Here is an 18,254-nt window from a genome sequence, read left to right on the forward strand (position 1 = left end):
TGCCTTGGGCAGCTTCCCACACCCTGCAAGATGACGAGTTATTGCACACTTTCAGGACCTCACCATACTCATAGCATGATGCACTGTAGCACGCCACTGGCGGGCTGCTTAACCTCTGAGCGCGGTGACATTGAGATGCTTGGCCTAGGCTTGAGGCCGAGAATGCTGCTCTTTGCAGGGGGGAGGCTAGGGATCCATCAATATAATATGTTAATGGAGTGGGGCGTCCTTCTGTTGCAATTTTGGAAGCAGGAAACAATGATCCCAAACTCATCCCAAACCTCGCTCGTCCCCTTCTCGACATTACAATAGGCACTGGGGAACCCTGATGGTACCCCTCCTGCAACCTTCAAACTCAGACTCTGGGTGACCAGTTGCCCTCACCTTGTCCACCCTGCACACGCTATGCCCCATTCTCTGCAACTGCACAAGGCCTTGCCATGTTATTGCCTTTTACACAGGTAAACCTCCCCCCTTTTGTTTTTCCCTCTCCATCCTCCCTCTCCATGCCAACACAGTCGCCTAATCTTCCAGCCAACTGCCACCTGATTCCTCTTCCCTCGCCCCATGACTGGGCCTTCATGGAACGCCCCACTAACACCTGGTCTCACGCTATGCCCCAACACCCCCCCACCCCGTCTTAAACAAAGGAAGTTAAAAAAAATTGAAAAATAAATTATGATTTATTTTTGCTTAATTTGATAAATGATTTATATATGAATAAAGCTTGTAACTATGACTAATTTGCTAATAAACCTTCATGGTTTGGAAACCATCCTCTCTTTCAATTTTGCAGAGCCAAATATGTTTCACTGTAATGTGACTTGTTCTATCGATATTAGCTCCCAGAATACACTTTCAGCTGACATCTACAGGTTTATACAACCAGTGGCGCAATCTGTTTGACGACTACACCAGAGCCCAAAACCATAGACAACTGTGCTGAATCAGGACCATACATAAGGTCCCCCAACAACCAGTGGCAGCTGCTGAAGTTTGAGATTGGTGAGCTGGGGTTGGAAACATATGAGTTACCATAACATCAGGGTAGCACTGGAATTTGTTGCGAGGCCAGTCGCGATTCCCTGCGCAAACCTAGTTTTAAAACTTAAATGATGTATTTTCAAGAACAATTGTTTAAAATAAAAAGAGCAAAAAACAATAGCTGTTTTTGACTTCAATGGTTCCCAGATTAATGGAAGTCATTAATTTGGCATATTTTTGTGTTGCAGCAATACATAAAGAAAATTAGCAAGAAATTGAGCACAACAATGTTGTGATAAGCAGAAGCAGAAAAAGCTCAGTTAAAATGAAATTATTTTAAGATACAATTTTTAATTAGGTGAAGGTTCAAATAGCCAGGTACCAGCATCTTGCTGACTAGTCATGACAAGTGCAAATAAAAAACTATCATGCATGCTCTGCACTTCAGGCAGCATAGGTAAAAGCTTCAACAGAGATATGTAAATTAATTTTACTATTACTCAAAGGTACATCGTGGAGAAACCAAATGCAACGTTATTTGCTCCAAATAGAGAAGGGAACTCTGCAAAGCTAATTCATTAAGTGCTTTCAGATTGTGTTGTATGACCCCCAAATTAGTTGTGAAGGAATATCTGGATGTGGTAAAAATGGAAAGTAAATGCGTTTTTAGTAAGTCAGTTTACAATCCATTCACACACTGTATTTTTTTGTAGCTTTTATGAAGGCCAAACTCGACTGAAGATACTGGTGCACTTTACATGAGCACCAGTTGCACGATACAAGGACATATTCATGTTCTATAAGGACAGGGAGAGTAAGTTATTTGCCCAGATCCACAGGATGTTGAGCTGACACCAGGACTCGATCCTGGTTCCCCACACAAAAATCGGCCGCTCTGACATTCGCATCGTCTCCCGTTAACCGATATATGCCAGTCACAAGCACACATCACGGGATCATTTTGTGTACAAGGACAACCATCTACTTAAAATAGCACCCCATATTAAACTCTAAAGCATTGTAAATAAATACGTTCCTCCCTGTATTTACAAATTACATTTATACAATAAAAATTCCTCACTCCCGATCGTAAAGAGAAACTTTAAGAAAGTATGAACACGATGTGTCCATTCGAACGTGTCCAGGGTAATCGGTCACTTCCATGTACAGGATCTTGGCAGATATTTCATCTGACCCAAAGAGCGTCATGTTGCCCTTTTGGGGCCTGACGTTCGAGCACCATCACCTCTTCCCCTCACCTCCCAACTGTGGACACCCTAGGTTTGCATTTTTACATTCATATAAGATTGAAATGTATGTACATATCCAGTTCCCGTTCTTTCCTCCACCTCGCTCAAAGAGGTATGTACAGTAATGGGATAAGAACATTTTGATAATAATATATGGTTTTATAATATGTAATAATATAAAACCATAATACATGCGTATGGCAACCCATATTCACTATTTGAAAGAATAAGCACATCAAAGCAAGGCTTTAACCAATACTTTATAGACGCATATTAGAAACACAAAACTATACTAAAATGTCCTGAATATAGAGTTACAGGAAGTAGGACACACACTTGAAAAGACAAACATTTGTGGATTCACGTGGCCTGGTTCCCCATTATCAGTACGCCTATCCTCCAACCTGCAGTTATTTTATGTGTTCCTAAAAACAGTATTTAAATACCAATCAATCCCAGCAGAAATCTCCCCCCCTCCCCCCCCCCCCCCCACTGGTGTTACCAGTCAAAGATACCTTCCTCTGACTGTTACTTAATTTGACTAATTTCTAATTTTCTAGGAACTTATCTGACGCCTTTGTGGTGAGATCTCAACTATAAGAAATACTCTTAAGCAGTAAGCACTTTAATAAGTAGGTAACTAAAGCCCGGAGTGAGCGGTGAGATGTAAAATAACTGTAAAACCTTTATAAATATGATTGCTCCTGTGAAACCTGGTGGAAAAGGAACGAAGCACCCCAGTACAGTTGCCTAGATTAATTACGTCTATTCCACAAATGGCTACCAATAGCATTTGAAATGATGTGTTCTTTGGAAATATAGTCCCTCTCTGACATTATCTATGTTCTTACCTGAAGTGCATATATATAATCAAGAAGAGAGCGAGGAAAAAGAGTAACTTGTCCTCTTCCCCAGCGATTATTTAAGAAACAAAATGGACAAATTCTTTTGGCAAGGTATCTTTAGGCACACTTTTTTTGCTGTTACCTTATGCGAAAGTGAGAAGGAGAATAAACAACTGTTGTAAAAAAAAACCCTCACCCACCTACCTAGTAGGTGGCATGCTTCATCATTGGGGCCCAACTGGATTACCTGAAGTGCCACAGGCCTGGGTCTTCGGTCCGGACTCTTGGTATTGGTGGTATTCACTGGCAGCATCAGTATCGGAGCAGGCCTCGAAGTCATCATTGGTGGAGACTTGGTCATCCGACACAAAGGATGTTCTGTCAGATGGGTCTGACTCTGAAACTGCACAGCTGCTTGAGGGGGTCAATGACTGCCCTTGGAGGTTGGACTGCAGAACTTCTATAATCTTATCCTTCTGACTGAGCTCGTTGCTTAATCTGTTAAAAAGGGCATATTGTTAGTTTCATTGTGTGAGTGGAATAACTGATGTGTTAAGGAATACACTCTCACAATCTAAGATCTTTAAAAAAAGCATATAGAGTTTAACCTTCTTGACTGATCGGGTTCTTCTACAGAGCAAAGTGAGTACATGATCAGATGAACATAATAACTAAGTCAATAGTAATTGAATGTTTGTTTTAATTACGCAATTATTTGCTGAGTTCTTTTGAGGCTTAGTTAGGCTTTTGAAGAAGAAAGAATAATTCGGGATTTTTGCAATCTTGCTACAGACAGCTTCAGGTGTCTGTTGCAGACAGCATTGCATCCAATACTACACAGAGTGGACTTTCAGTCAGTCTCTTGCTCATGACTGGTTGGATTTCTTGTCTATCTTAGATCCCTGATCTTTTTTTTATGGCTTTTCTCCTGTTCTTCTCTTTTTTCCAATCCTGGAGCACTTTTTTACCCTCACTTTTTGGCTAAATTGCTCATTTCCATTGCTGACACATCAAAAAAAAATTTGGGTATAATTTCTCATTTAGCATTTCATCCGAGTGCATGTCGCACACTTTCCCCTGACTATTTTGCATACAGATTGTGCTGACTTTCGTTTCCAAGCTTCCCCAACCTTTCATATCCTGTCTTACCCCTCCCATCTTTCTTCCAAGTATAGCAGTCTCTCTTTTCCCTCCTCCTCTCTTTCTTCTCCCCATGGCTCAAGAAAGACCTTGAATACGTATTACATGGGTCTCCCCGTAGATAAGGCCAAAGGTGTGGTTGACTACTATGCTGCACACCTGCTCACGTTGGCAAACTTAGTGATAAACTTGATATTGTCTCGAAACACTTTCCTGTGCTTCTTGTTTCACTCTTTCCCAGGTAATTTTTAGGTTTCGGTGCACATATTCTTCTGTCCCTTTCCTTCTGAAGCTGTTCCCACATTTTCGCATGCTCGTCAGTCCTCGGCCAGCAGCCCGGACCCCTCAGCGCAGCCAGCAACAGTCACAGAAATCACTTCATGGCAAAGTAAAAGGATTTTCCATGAGGAATCTAGAGATTTGCTCTCCATAAATGGGTTATAATCAATCAATCAATCAATGAATCAGTAGATTTGTAAAGCACTACTTGTAACCCATGAGGGTATCCAGGCGCTGGAAGGGTTTAGGGAAGGGTTTAGTTGATTAGCCAAATATCCAGGTCTACAATGACTTTTGGAACTCTGGAAGAGATAGGGAGGTCTGTAGATGAAAGGATAGCTTGTTCCATGTCTACGTTTCTAGGTAGGAGAAGGAGCGACCTCTGTATCTGCTGTTTCGAATGCGGGGTGAGGGCTAGAGAAAGGAATGCAGAGTGGAGGTGTCTGGTGGGCTGATAGAAGATCAGGCAGTGGTTCAAGTAGATGGATCGGCAGTTGTGTAGGGCCTTGTACGCATGGTTCAGGAGCTTGAACTAGCACCATTTCTGTACAGGAAACTAATGGAGTTCCCTGGGTTAGGGGGTGATGTGGGTTCTTCTATGGAGATCCAGGACAAGCCTGGTGGCGGTGTTCTGTATGGTCTGTAGTAGTAATCAGAGGTGAGCTGCAATCCCTGCAGAGAACATTGTCGTAGTCCAGTCAGCTCGAGATGAGGGCCTGCCTGGGTGATGGAGTGTCTTAAGCTTAGGGGTAGCCATTTGAATATCTTACGAAGCATGCGGAGGATGAAGAAGTAGGAGAGGAAAGTGGAGTTGAACTGAGTTGTCGTGGTTAGCTTATTGTCCAAAATGATGCCTAGGTTCCTACCATGGTCTGTTGGGGTAGGCGAATATCCGAGTTCTGAGGGCCACCAGGATGAATTCCATAGGGAGTATTTGTTTCCAAAAATCAGTACCTTTGTCTTGTCGGTGTTGAGCTTCAGGCAGTTGTCCTTTATCCATTCGGCAATGTCTGTCATGGTTGTGAAAGATGGTCTTGGTGGTGTCTTCGGAGAGGGAGAGTATGGGTTTTGTGGCGCCAGATATGATATTGAGTCCATAGGTCTTGGCGATGCTGGCCAGAGCTGTCATATAAGTGTTGAAGAAGGTGAGGCTGAGCAAGGATCCTTGAGGTACTCCACAGATGATTTCCTTGGGTTCGTAGGTGAAAGGGGAAAGGCAGACTTTTTGCGTTCTTCCAGTGAATCAGGAGGCAATCCATCTCAAAGTGGCTCTTTTCGATGCCAATGTTGTGCAGCCTTGTGATAAGTGTGTGGTGAGAGACTGTATCGAAGGCTGCCAAGTGGTCTAGGAGGTCCAGAGCCACAGTCTCTCCTTAGTCAAGTAGGGGTCGGATGTCTTCGGTAGCCGGGGCTGGCTTGGTGCTGTGGTCGTTGACAAATCCAATTGGGAGGAGTCGGTTAGGAGGTTCAGTTCCAGATGTGAGGAGAGTTGTTGGTTGATGGTAGATTGAAGAAATGGTGAGGGCATGGGTTGGTTGGGGCCCCTGAATGGACCAAGTTCATGATGGAGGCAGTATCCTGTGGGATGAGCTGGCTCCATTCGGTTAGTCGGGTGTCTGTGGTTGTGGCAGGGTCATTGTGTTGCTTGAAGAAGTCGATTGGCTTGGGCTGGGGTTTGAAGTTTCTGCAGATGTTAGCAATCGTGTCACAGAGTTCCTCTGAGGGGTTAATGTTTGTTGCAGCTGAGGGGTTGGAGAATTCTGTGACAATGTTGAAGAGTTCTTTGCTGTTATTGGAGCTTGATTCGTTGCATGAGGCTATGGCCTTTTTCTTCAATTTTCTCAATCATCTTGAATGCGGTCTTGTTGGTCGTGTCCTTGCTGGTGCTCCTTCTTTCCAGTTATTTCCAGTGCTGTTTAGCAGTTCTGAGGTCTTCAGTGTACCAGCTAGCCTGCTTTGTGGACCGTCTGTGGGTGTTGTTGATGATGGGAGCAATGCTGTCAGTGCAGTTAGTGATCCAATTGCTGAAGTTTCTGACATTCTGGTCTAGGGTGTTGGAAGAGATGGGGTGGGTGGCGTTGAGGACATTGTTCCAGGTGTCCTTTGAGACTTTTGCTCCAGCTGCGGTGGGGGCCATTGGGCAGACTGGGGGTGAAGGTCTGTAAGCTGGTGATGGTGAAGTGGACGATAGAGCGGTCAGTCAAGGTGAGGGTGAGTTCTGTGGTGTGGCTGTACCTCATGTGGTTGCGGAAGGTGAAGATGGGGTATAGCGTGTGGCCTGCAGTGTGTCTAGAGTCATGGACGAGTTAGATGAGTCTGATGTTGTTCAAACTGTTGAGGAGGTTGGTAGTGCTGATATCCTTGTGGTCATTGAGATGGAAGTTGAGGTCGCCAAGGAAAATGTATTTGTTGGAGTCTATGGAGAGGAGAGTGATGAAGTTGGCAGTGAAGTTGCAGAGGCTGGACGTTGTCCTGGAGGACAGTAGGCAAGGGTGCCTCTGATGGTGGTTTTGCTATCTGTTTGGAGTCGGACATCACCCAAGCCCATGGCTTGGGTGATGGCATCATTTGTGGTGGTGGATTGGATAGATTCCTTGTGTATGATGGCAATTCCTCTGCCAGGTTTGTTGATGCGGCCGCAGTGGGTGACCTTGTATCCTTTGGTTATTGCAGTGGCCATTTCAGGCGCTGAAGTGGGTTTGCATAGTGAACGTCTGTTGAGAGGGGTGCATGCATGTGGGTGTATTTCATCAGGTGGTGTCTGTGGTGTGTTCAGGGTAGGGCTGGTCGGTGGGCTGTTATATGTGCTAGCAGGTGAAGTGACTGTGGGTGCGGGTGAAAATTCCTACTGTGGAGCGTGGTTTGGCGAGGTGGCAGTGTTTGTCGCAATATCCAGGGTTGAGAGTGTAGAGCTCGGCAATGGTGTATCTTCGGGGGCGGGAGGGCCCGAGGTTGTGGGACCGGGTGCAGTCCAGGCCCAGACAGGTGTAGACCAGCTTGCTTTTGGCGCACCAATGGTACGCCAGCAGCACATCCAGTACGCAGTCACACTGCGGTCTGCATTAAGTAGGTCCTGGAGTGGGCGAGGCTTCTGTTAGTGGGGAAAATGGTGAGTGGGGAAAACTCAGGTGGGAAAACCCAGGCCGCAGCAGTGTCACTGGATGAGGCTAGAACAAGCAGGAACTGGTGGCCACAGGCAAGTTGCAGGCTAGGGGTCCAGGTACCTACCTGACTGTTACACACAGAAACAACTAGAACACGGGGAAGTACCAGAAAATATACTGTTCCGCCACAATACAATTTATTTAGATAGTTTACTTCTCTTTAAGAAGTATCAACAAAGCCAATAGTTTTCACCTCCACTGCGAAAACTAATGGTTTTATCAATGTTATTTAGACATTTACACAGCAACGTGAGCTGCTGTGCAGCTTATCTTAAAGTTAAAAAGCACTATGATGCACTCAACACACGTTTTTTAACATTAAGGCATGCTGCACAGCAGCTCGCGCATCTGTGTAAAATGTCTAAAAAACATTGGCAAAACCAATAGATTTCACTGAGGTGAAACCTATTGGTTTGCCAATGCTTGTTCCCTCTCTTACTCCTTTGCCTCCACCCCTCTCACACTCCATACTGACCACCGAAAATGCCTTTACCAATTCTGTCAGACTTTAAAATACATTGGAAAAGTCAACAGCGTGATGCAACGTGACGTGAAGCAACACTGGAGGCCATCTTTTTTTTTTATGTTTGAAAAGCTTTATTGAATAAGCAAAGAAATAGACAATAAAAGTACCAGCAATGAAAATCAAATATTATGGCGAAATTATCACAGAAAAAAGAAAGTAGCTAGTATAATAAAAAGGAAATAAAGCTATTTAAAGTTTTATATGGAGTGAAAAAGGGAAAGAAGGGAGGGAAGAGAAGGGGGGAGGGAATAATAATAATATAATATTAACACAACAGAAAATTGCATATTACATTGCACATTGTAACGGAATGTAAACAAGGCATTGACCAATTCATACTGTAAAACAGAACATCGGAAATGATAAAGAAAGAGAGCAGAGATAAAGTATTCAAGGGTTTTAAAGTTTTCAGAGTTGAGGAAGGAATTGCGATGGACAACAATCTGGTCTAAATATGAACTAAGAGGCAACCAAAAAAGGTCTCTATTAAAAGTTGTTGAACAAGAAGAGGCGAATGCAACATCAAGCCTATGAAAATGGCATAGACTATTCCACCAATGTTGTGTAGAGAATTTAGAAAGATCTTTCCAATTGAGGGTAATGTGTTGAAAGGCTAGAGCTAGCATGAGATCAAAGAGACCATGAACACTTGAGGGAAGAGGCAAAGATTCGTAGAGACGACCAACAAACAGTAGGGGAGCAGAATAAGAAATAGAGAGATGAAAAATACGAGATATATAGGACCAAACGGATCTCCAAAAATTGGAGACCGGGGGACAAAGGAAAAGGAGATGCATAAAGTTAGCATCGGGAAAACCACAAGTCCAACATTTAGAATCAGAATTAGAAGAGAAACGAGCAATAGAAACAGGAGTGAGATAAAGTCTATGATAGAGAAAGAACATAGATTGAGTAAGGGAGGCAGAGCGAGGGATTTTTAAGGATCTAGACCAAAGTTTGTCCCACAATGAGATAGGCCAGACGCATCCCAGATCAGACTCCCAGCAGAGTTCTAGCTTAGATTTAGCCCGATATGGACAGGGGGCTGAGTAATATTTATATATAGGAGAGGCTTTGGGTAAGGAGAGGAGAAGTTTAAGAAGAGGGGTTTGGGGCTCAAAAAGGGGAGGAGGAGGAAGAGAATAGTAGACGTCAAGAATAATAACCACGAGAGAAGGGAATTTCTGTAGAAAGGAACGGGGACAGTGGAATAAGGCTTGGAATTGGGGAAAAGAGCATGGCGAGAGGCCATCAAAGAGGTGTTTAACCCAAATGATACCAAAAAATAGGGCGGTTGTTCAAAAGAATAAGAGAATTATACCAGATAGGAGAGTCTAGGAAAACATCGTGAGAGAGAGGGTTAGGCAAGACTAAAGGATTCAGGAGAGAACAAGTATGCCTAAATAGAGGGGAGGATAAGTGAGGGGTTTTGACTGAAAAAGCCGTTACTTCCTTGAGGGAGAATGGCAACAATAAGGCTTGTTCAATAGATAGCCAAAGGGGGGTAAAAGGAGAGTGTATAGATAAGAGCCATTTCGAGGCTTGGCGAAGAGAGAAAGATTTATGATAAAGGCGAAAGTCAGGAAAGTTGACTCCACCATTAAATTTTGATTTACGAAGAGAAGAGAGGGCAATTCTAGGTTTCTTATTCTTCCAAAGGAATTTAGTGAGAGAGGAATCAATACGCTTCATGTATAATGCGGGAATATGAACGGGAAGCATAGAAAGCACATAAGTTAAGATGGGAGCAATCATCATTTTAATTGAGTCTAAACAACCCCACCAAGAAAGGAAAAGGGGATTCCAGGAAGAAAGCAGGTTATCAATACGAGATAGAGCAGCGGACATATTCAGAATAACTGAAGATTGAATTGAGGTTGAGAACCAGATGCCTAAGTATTTAAGTTTTGAAGAATTCCAGGCAAAACCAGTGGAGGAAAAAGAATGGGGAAGACAAAATTTAGTAAGCGGAAGAATTTCCGTTTTGTCCGAATTGATCTTGTAACCAGAGACCTGGGAGAAGGAGTCAAACTCATGAAGTAAGGGAGAGATAGAAATGTCAGGATTGGAAATGAATAAAAGGATATCGTCCGCATAAGCGGAGAGTTATAACTGCTGGTCTCCAAAAGGAAAACCAGATATAGAGTCATTATTACGGATCGAGGAAAGAAAGGGTTCCAACGCAAGAATAAAAAGAAGAGGGGATAAAGGGCAGCCTTGACGAACTCCACGCTGGAGGGGGAAATAAGATGATGTACAACCATTAACTAACACTGAGGCTTTGGGAGCAGAATATAGAAGAGAGATGAGTGAAATCAATTTGGGGCCGAAACCATGCCATTGTAGCGAGGCAAATAAGAAAGACCAGTCAACTCTATCAAATGCCTTTTCTGCGTCGACAGAAATGGCTGCTAAAGAAGTGGAGATGGAAGAGATTTTGTTCAAAACATTGAGAAAAAGCAGAGAATTATCAGAGGTATGCCTTCCTTTGACAAATCCACATTGTTCCTTCCCAATGAGATGAGGCATAAGAGGATCTAAACGTAAGGCAAGAATTTTAGCTAATAATTTATAATCAACATTAACCAAGGATATTGGACGATAGTTCTTACAATATTTAGGATCTCATCCTTCTTTATGAATTAAACAAACTGTTGCTTCCTGAAAGGTGCCTTCTGTTTTACCAATTAAAGCAAATGATTGAAAGAGTGACAAAAGTTTAGGAAGAAGCAAATCAGAAAAATGTAAACAGAATACAACCGAGAAACCATCTGGACCAGAGTCTTCTCCTTAGTAAGAGAATTTAAGGCATGGGACAGCTCTGTGAGGGAAAAGTCTGATTCAAGATCGAGAAGATTAAGATGAGATGAGGGGGAGGAGGAATTTTGTCAAGGTATTGTTGAATGGCAGAGGAGGATGGAGGGGATTCTGGAGTATAAAGATTTTGATAGAAGAGCTTAAACTCATTTAATATTTCTTGGTCTTTATATAAAAAGGAGTCATTAGAGGAGTAAATAGCCTCTATGAGAGTGCGCTCCTTACGAGATTTAAGATAAACTAGAGGCCATCTTTAAAGTAAGAAAACATGATTTTCATGCAATGTTGCAGCAATCTTGGAAGTATGAATGTATTTTTATCAACACTTTGAAGATGGCCACCGCATTGCATCATGCCACATTGTGTGACACATCATCTTGAAAGTATAAGAAATACACTTTCATGATGGATGGTTGTTGCAGTTGGCTTTGCCAGTGTGGGGCTATTATAAAGCATCTAGCCTTGGCAAAGTCAACAGTGGTGACTACAAAGCATTGGCAAAGTGAAACCAATTGGCTTTCGCCAATGCTTGTTACGGCTGATTAGATATTGTTGTTGTAATATACCTCTTTGACCTTCGAACATAGGATCATAAACGAACTGGAGATATATGTATACCGCTAAAAAATGCAAACTTCTCCAGATTATTTTTGACTGCATTTTGTGCTATTAATACTAGTGTTTTGTATGTTTACGATTACGCGATGGATTACTTGAAATCAATTTCGTCTGTGTTTTTGCAATCAAAATAAAGATAATTGAAAACCTAAATAATATATATCATATTGAAATGATTACATTATATTATATATCATATTAAAATGTCCTATTTTAGTAACCCAAAAATTTGCAGATGTATGTTTTTAATGAAACTGGTACATAAACTTTTAATGTAGTGTGGTGTGCTGATTTGATTTCTTTTTTATTTTTATGTGCCTGCTGCAGCTGAAAATGGATCGGTTGTATTCCTTCCTTTATTTCTACATTTTTTAAAGTTTGGGGAAATATTTAATTTTACAGCAATTAGTTGTGGAACAGGTTTTCAATGTTTGCCGACGATACCAAAGCTTACAAAAAGGTAATTATGGAGCAGGAGCAACCTGCCAAAATGTCATTGTCATCCAACCCTGACCAAATGTTTTTTGTGTGCAGTTTTTAGGTCACAGCCTACCAGACAGAGCAGCTGCCTAGTATACGAAAGACATCTTGGGGAGTTTCAGAAAGTTGACCTGGGAATGCATTCTGCCCGTTGCTTGCCATTGGCATTGTGGTTTGTAATTCACATTTTCTTACTTTCCATTTGCTAGCTTAGGCTCTCCAGGTTCGGTTTGTCCTCTCGATGGCAAAACCTTATTTGCCAGTGTTCTTCTGAGAGCTCCTTTTCCATAAACAGGCCTATAAATTTGTTATTATCTCATCACTTTTCCTGTGCACTCAAAGACAGAGGGTAAATGTCAAGCTGTGTCTTCGAAGGAACCTGGTGTTTACTTTGCTTTCTGCAAACTTCAAAGTGAGAGCATTTATACGAAACAGGAATGCAGATTGTGCTCCCCATGGAGTAGGGGTGTCACAGTTCTTTTAATGGCTTTCCCGTTAGATAAGAACTTATGGTCCTGGGCAAATCACTTTTATTCATCATCTGATTTATTTATTCTTGTTAATGTTATTCTAGCCAGTCTCTGACGTTGCTCTTGCAGCATTTGCTCATAATAGATGGAGAAAAAACGCCTCTCTGTAACAAAGGAAGCCGCCAGGGTCACAAAACAGAATTCAGTTAAACAATTTTCTGTATTAGAGGCGTTTTTATTTTGTATTGATTTACATTTAGAAAACACTGCTACCTAACAACAAACAATTTTGCTTTCAAAGTGAGCTTAATAAAATGTTTTACGGCGCTCCTCAGTGTAATTCCAGGCACCCACAGAGGTTGTCCTCAAATCATTCGCTAATGGTACTAGTATACCATTGCTATTACACAAACAAAGCCAGAACTGTGTGTAAGCTGAAGTTTCAGGGAAGTACAACTGTTCTCAAATGGTAGCAGTGCTTGTTTTATTGGCAGGCACCTTTGTGTCTGAAGCTTCAGCACTGAGAGTTGTGAAATGCAAATGTTGTAAGAGCTACGAGTGGCTGCCATTAGTCTGAAATCCAGACCATTCAGGCAGTAAAGTACTCTAATTTTTTGAGAAACTTCACTAGATCGGAGGGACATTTTGTTTTAGAAGTCATCACTTGCTTTCTAAGGAATCTAACATGTTGTTTTTACAAACTTTATCAGATAGCAATGTAGTTGTTACTTGGGTTCTAACCACATGAATGTGTGCTAATACCTAGCAGGTAATATTTAACTAATATTCGCTTGAGCACTGTAAAATACACTTTTCGTTCAGTTTTTTAATAGTGCAAACCTGACCATGTTATGCCAAGTAATTGTGATTTGCACGGAATCACAGGATGTTGAGCTTAGGGTTTAGAACCGGGTTACCCATGTTCCAAACTCAACAACCCTGCCATTAAGCCACATCTCCTCCCATATGTTCAGAAATGTATAAAACTTGAATATGAATTCAAACTACAGATGTATATGCTGATCACAATATTTTCCAGAAAAAGATAGATCTCTAACACTATGAAATCAAGGTATTATATTAAACAATATTTTGTCTACTCTTTATATAATGCTAATGTAGAATTGCAGTTTTTAATTTTGTATGTTATGTGTCCATAATAATGTATTTCCTTTCTCAATGTCCAGTAACAACTTAATACAATTACACACTAAAGTCTGTACTACATTGGTCAGCATTCTTCAAAAGCTTTTTCACATAACGTAATGCAAGCAAACAACCATTAGCAAAGCCAGCAGCTAGCACTGCACCTGCATATTAAAGGCGAAACCTATTAGCTTTGCCAGTGCTTGTTATGTAGAGTGAATCTGGCCCTGGGGCATTAGAGGATTGTACATGCGCACCAGATTACATAACACAAGGTCAGATTTTTTGTTCTAGGCAAAGGGAGATTATGTGATTTACTCAAAATCACAGAATGTTGAGCCGACGCCGGGATTCTAACCTCGTACCCAGTTGAAAATGTTGGTAGCTCTTGCCATTATGCCACTTGAATAAAACATGACACAACAGGGGTATGTTGTGAAAGATTTGGACTTTCACCTGGGGAAAAATACAACACCCCCTGAGAGCCATATTTGCCCTCTGTGATTGTTGTCTTTATTTTCTTTTTTGGGGGGGGGGTCCTCCCTTGCTGCCGTGCCCATAGGCATTTTCGCCACCTACTACTTCAGCACGGTTTACTTAAGTGCTGCAGTGCAGACGGCATAATGTCCATAGGCGGAGACAGCCTAGCTAAGATAGCTCCTTGGGCAAGGCGGAGAGAAATGTGGTACCCTTGCTGATTGTAGTGAATTAAATAAGGTAGCACGTTGTCCCATTTGTGTTCACTGGTCAGATCATGGATGAGCAGGGACGAGTGAGTCCCTGAATATAAACATCCCCGGGCCACCCCCAGCTCACCTAAATCACCAAAAGCTTAGCTGCCTCACGCAGAATGTAAATGTGTTGTACTTGTATAGCGCACTGTTAGCCTAGGGTGTCCTGGGGCTTTTTACTCATACCGCTGTGGAACCCTTCCTGACTTTCCCTGTGAAATGTCCACTCCTGGGCACCCCCAAGGTGAAGCCAGGCATCCCAGCGCTGTTGGGGCCGTTGTGGAGATTAAGCAAGCTATTGCCCAGAGTTGCAGAGTGGGACCCATGATTATAATAGGCACCGAGGCGAGAATTAACAGGTCCGAGGAAATTGAGCCCAAGACCCACGAGGCGGGAATTGAACCCTGGTCCCGGGCCAGACCTCTGCATCAGGGTCTGCCGCTCTAACCATTGAGCCACACTTCTCCAGAAGATGGTTTTATTGATGCGTTCCAGCAGGTGTCAGAGGTGGAAGGGAGGGCAAGGAAGGGGGCCAAAGGGGTGTTAAAAACATAGCCCACTGAATAATAATGAAGGACTAAAGCCACTTTAAACTGGCAAATCAGACAGAAACGAACAGGCAGGGACAAGCACAAGGCTGGAGCAAGATGAGAAGGGCGCTGTTGCTGGCATAACCTTAATGCACACAGCTCCTTGCGCCACTCAAATCAAATCAAAGCCACTCAGAAAATTGGCGCCCTAGGCCTGGGCCCAGATAGCCCACGCTTAAAGACCGGCCCTTTCCCTAGGTATACTGGACGCGTGCCAAAGTCCGAATACCGTTGTGAAACGGACAATGAAAAAAGTAATTTAGTCCAAGTTATGGCAAAGTAGGGCCGTGGCTCTTACCTTTATTACCATTAACAGATTGTTTCCAGTCGACAAACAAACATATTTTAGTGTTTGCTGCATTACATGCAAAGTTAGCGTGTTCTGCACCAGATAAAAAAATTTCAAGAGTTGTAATAGAATGATTCATACTGTTTAGGTTGACCAAAGAGAACTGGGGAAACGTAACAATGCATTTCATTCAAGCAGGCAGTCAAACATTTGTTCGAGGACAGACAGAAGGCAGATGTTAATTATAAGCAAAGTCAGGGGCGAGCGCAGGCAGGCAGTCAAACATGAGCAGGAGATCAGCCCCAAGCAGGAAGGCAAACAGAAGAAGGTACTCAAATAGTAGCAGGAAGTAACATATAAAAGAAGCAAGGGGTCAAACAATGGGGAAATAGGTTGTGAATGTAATGCCCATTTACGTTCGAGACAGAAGTTCATACCCAGAGTTATCATCCACGTCACAGCGGTCCTCTGAAAAAAAGAATCGAATATTCTACATTAACATGAGTTAATGCATTTGGAAACTCTGCTCATTCAACATATTTTTTTATCTGATCGTTTTATTGAGTTATCAATACAATAATACAAATGAATCATAGAATAAAGAGAGTCAAATAGAAAACACATTCAAGAGACCATAACGTGTACAGCAAATGGCAAATACGCACAAAGCATTCAGAAGGGATGTCATGACACCTGATTGAGTCGTCATATAGCATCTATCTCACAAGCTCCTGGTCGAGAAAGTGTTTTATTTATTTCATGTGTTTTATTTTTGCGGGTTTCTACAGCGAGAACTTGCCCCAAGGGGGGAACAACCTTTACAACGCAACTTTTACAACGCACTACATTTACAACGCATTTTTTACAACGCACAATCCATTACAACGCATGACATTACAACGCAGGACACTACAACGCATTTTTAAAAACTACCTTTACAACGCATTCCATTACAACGCATACTACCATTACAACACATACCATTACAACGCATAATATAGTAATTTTTACCCCTATACTATCCAACACTTACCCTACTGTTGCACCCCCTGGAGTTAGAATAGTAATTTTTACCCCTATACTATCCAACACTTACTCTACTGTTGCACCCCCTGGAGTTAGAATAGTAATTTTTACCCCTATACTATCCAACACTTACCCTACTGTTGCACCCCCTGGAGTTAGAATAGTAATTTTTACCCCTATACTATCCAACACTTACTCTACTGTTGCACCCCCTGGAGTTAAAATAGTAATTTTTACCCCTATACTATCCAACACTTACCCTACTGTTGCACCCCCTGGAGTTAGAATAGTAATTTTTACCCCTATACTATCCAACACTTACCCTACTGTTGCACCCCCTGGAGTTAGAATAGTAATTTTTACCCCTATACTATCCAACACTTACTCTACTGTTGCACCCCCTGGAGTTAGAATAGTAATTTTTACCCCTATACTATCCAACACTTACCCTACTGTTGCACCCCCTGGAGTTAGAATAGTAATTTTTACCCCTATACTATCCAACACTTACTCTACTGTTGCACCCCCTGGAGTTAGAATAGTAATTTTTACCCCTATACTATCCAACACTTACCCTACTGTTGCACCCCCTGGAGTTAGAATAGTAATTTTTACCCCTATACTATCCAACACTTACTCTACTGTTGCACCCCGTGGAGTTAGAATAGTAATTTTTACCCCTATACTATCCAACACTTACCCTACAGTTGCACCCCCTGGAGTTAGAATAGTAATTTTTACCCCTATACTATCCAACACTTACTCTACTGTTGCACCCCCTGGAGTTAGAATAGTAATTTTTACCCCTATACTATCCAACACTTACCCTACTGTTGCACCCCCTGGAGTTAAAATAGTAATTTTTACCCCTATACTATCCAACACTTACCCTACTGTTGCACCCCCTGGAGTTAGAATAGTAATTTTTACCCCTATACTATCCAACACTTACCCTACTGTTGCACCCCCTGGAGTTAGAATAGTAATTTTTACCCCTATACTATCCAACACTTACCCTACTGTTGCACCCCCTGGAGTTAGAATAGTAATTTTTACCCCTATACTATCCAACACTTTCCCTACTGTTGCACCCCCTGGAGTTAGAATAGTAATTTTTACCCCTATACTATCCAACATTTACCCTACTGTTGCACCCCCTGGAGTTAGAATAGTAATTTTTAACCCTATACTATCCAACACTTACCCTACTGTTGCACCCCCTGGAGTTAGAATAGTAAGTTTTTACCCCTATACTATCTAATACTTACCTTAAATGCAATTTAATATTATGCGTTGTAATGGTATGCGTTGTAAAGTTAGTATGCGTTGTAATGGAAATGCGTTGTAAAGGTAGTTTTTAAAAATGTGTTGTAGTGTCCTGCGTTGTAATGTCATGCGTTGTAATGGATTGTGCATTGTAAAAAATGCGTTGTAAGTGCATGCGTTGTAAAAGTGTGCGTTGTAACGACATACATCCGCCCCAAGGGCATTAGAGTGCTTTACAAGAGAGCAAGATGCGTGTTCTGGATACAAAACATCATAAAATAACCAATTAGTAACGGGGAAAAAAACAAAAGGGGTAGGCCGTTCATATTTGCATATGAAAATAATCAAATAAATAAGTACTTTTGAAAACAATTAACATAAAAGGACAAGAAAGCCACCAGAAAACAGACAGAGTCAGCAGGTGGAAACGAGTTAGGCATTTCGGGTCAGTCAAGGCTCTGTGATGAACCTGCTAGAGTGCAAACCAAGGACCCTCTAATCTCAGGAGTTATTACACGGCCAGCTGTCCAGAACTGGAGTAACCTCCTACATTCGCAAGTAAGGCTAAGTATAGGGAATTTTGTTCTGTTATCAAAAAAATCAATGTAAAATTGGTGTTGCTGGGAAAACTTT

General features: G+C 42.0%; 1 protein-coding gene across 11 annotated transcripts in view; it reads right to left on the minus strand.

Moving 5' to 3' along the window:
- The window catches only part of PDE4DIP (phosphodiesterase 4D interacting protein), a 1,321,554-nt gene that overhangs the window by 301,744 nt on the left and 1,001,556 nt on the right, over nucleotides 1-18,254 (minus strand). For 8 of the 11 annotated variants that reach the window (XM_085654823.1, XM_085654821.1, XM_085654820.1 and 5 more), the window contains 2 exons: nucleotides 15,746-15,797; nucleotides 3,327-3,577 (listed from right to left, as the gene is read on the minus strand). In XM_085654823.1, the coding sequence (XP_085510949.1) occupies nucleotides 3,327-3,577; nucleotides 15,746-15,797 (303 nt within the window). The remainder of the gene's footprint in view (nucleotides 1-3,326; nucleotides 3,578-15,745; nucleotides 15,798-18,254) is intronic. The other 3 variants (XM_085654822.1, XM_085654818.1, XM_085654817.1) reach the window with 1 other exon arrangement.

Source organism: Triturus cristatus, chromosome 4_1, assembly GCF_964204655.1.
Source record: "Triturus cristatus chromosome 4_1, aTriCri1.1, whole genome shotgun sequence".
Classification (NCBI taxonomy): Eukaryota; Metazoa; Chordata; class Amphibia; order Caudata; family Salamandridae; genus Triturus; species Triturus cristatus.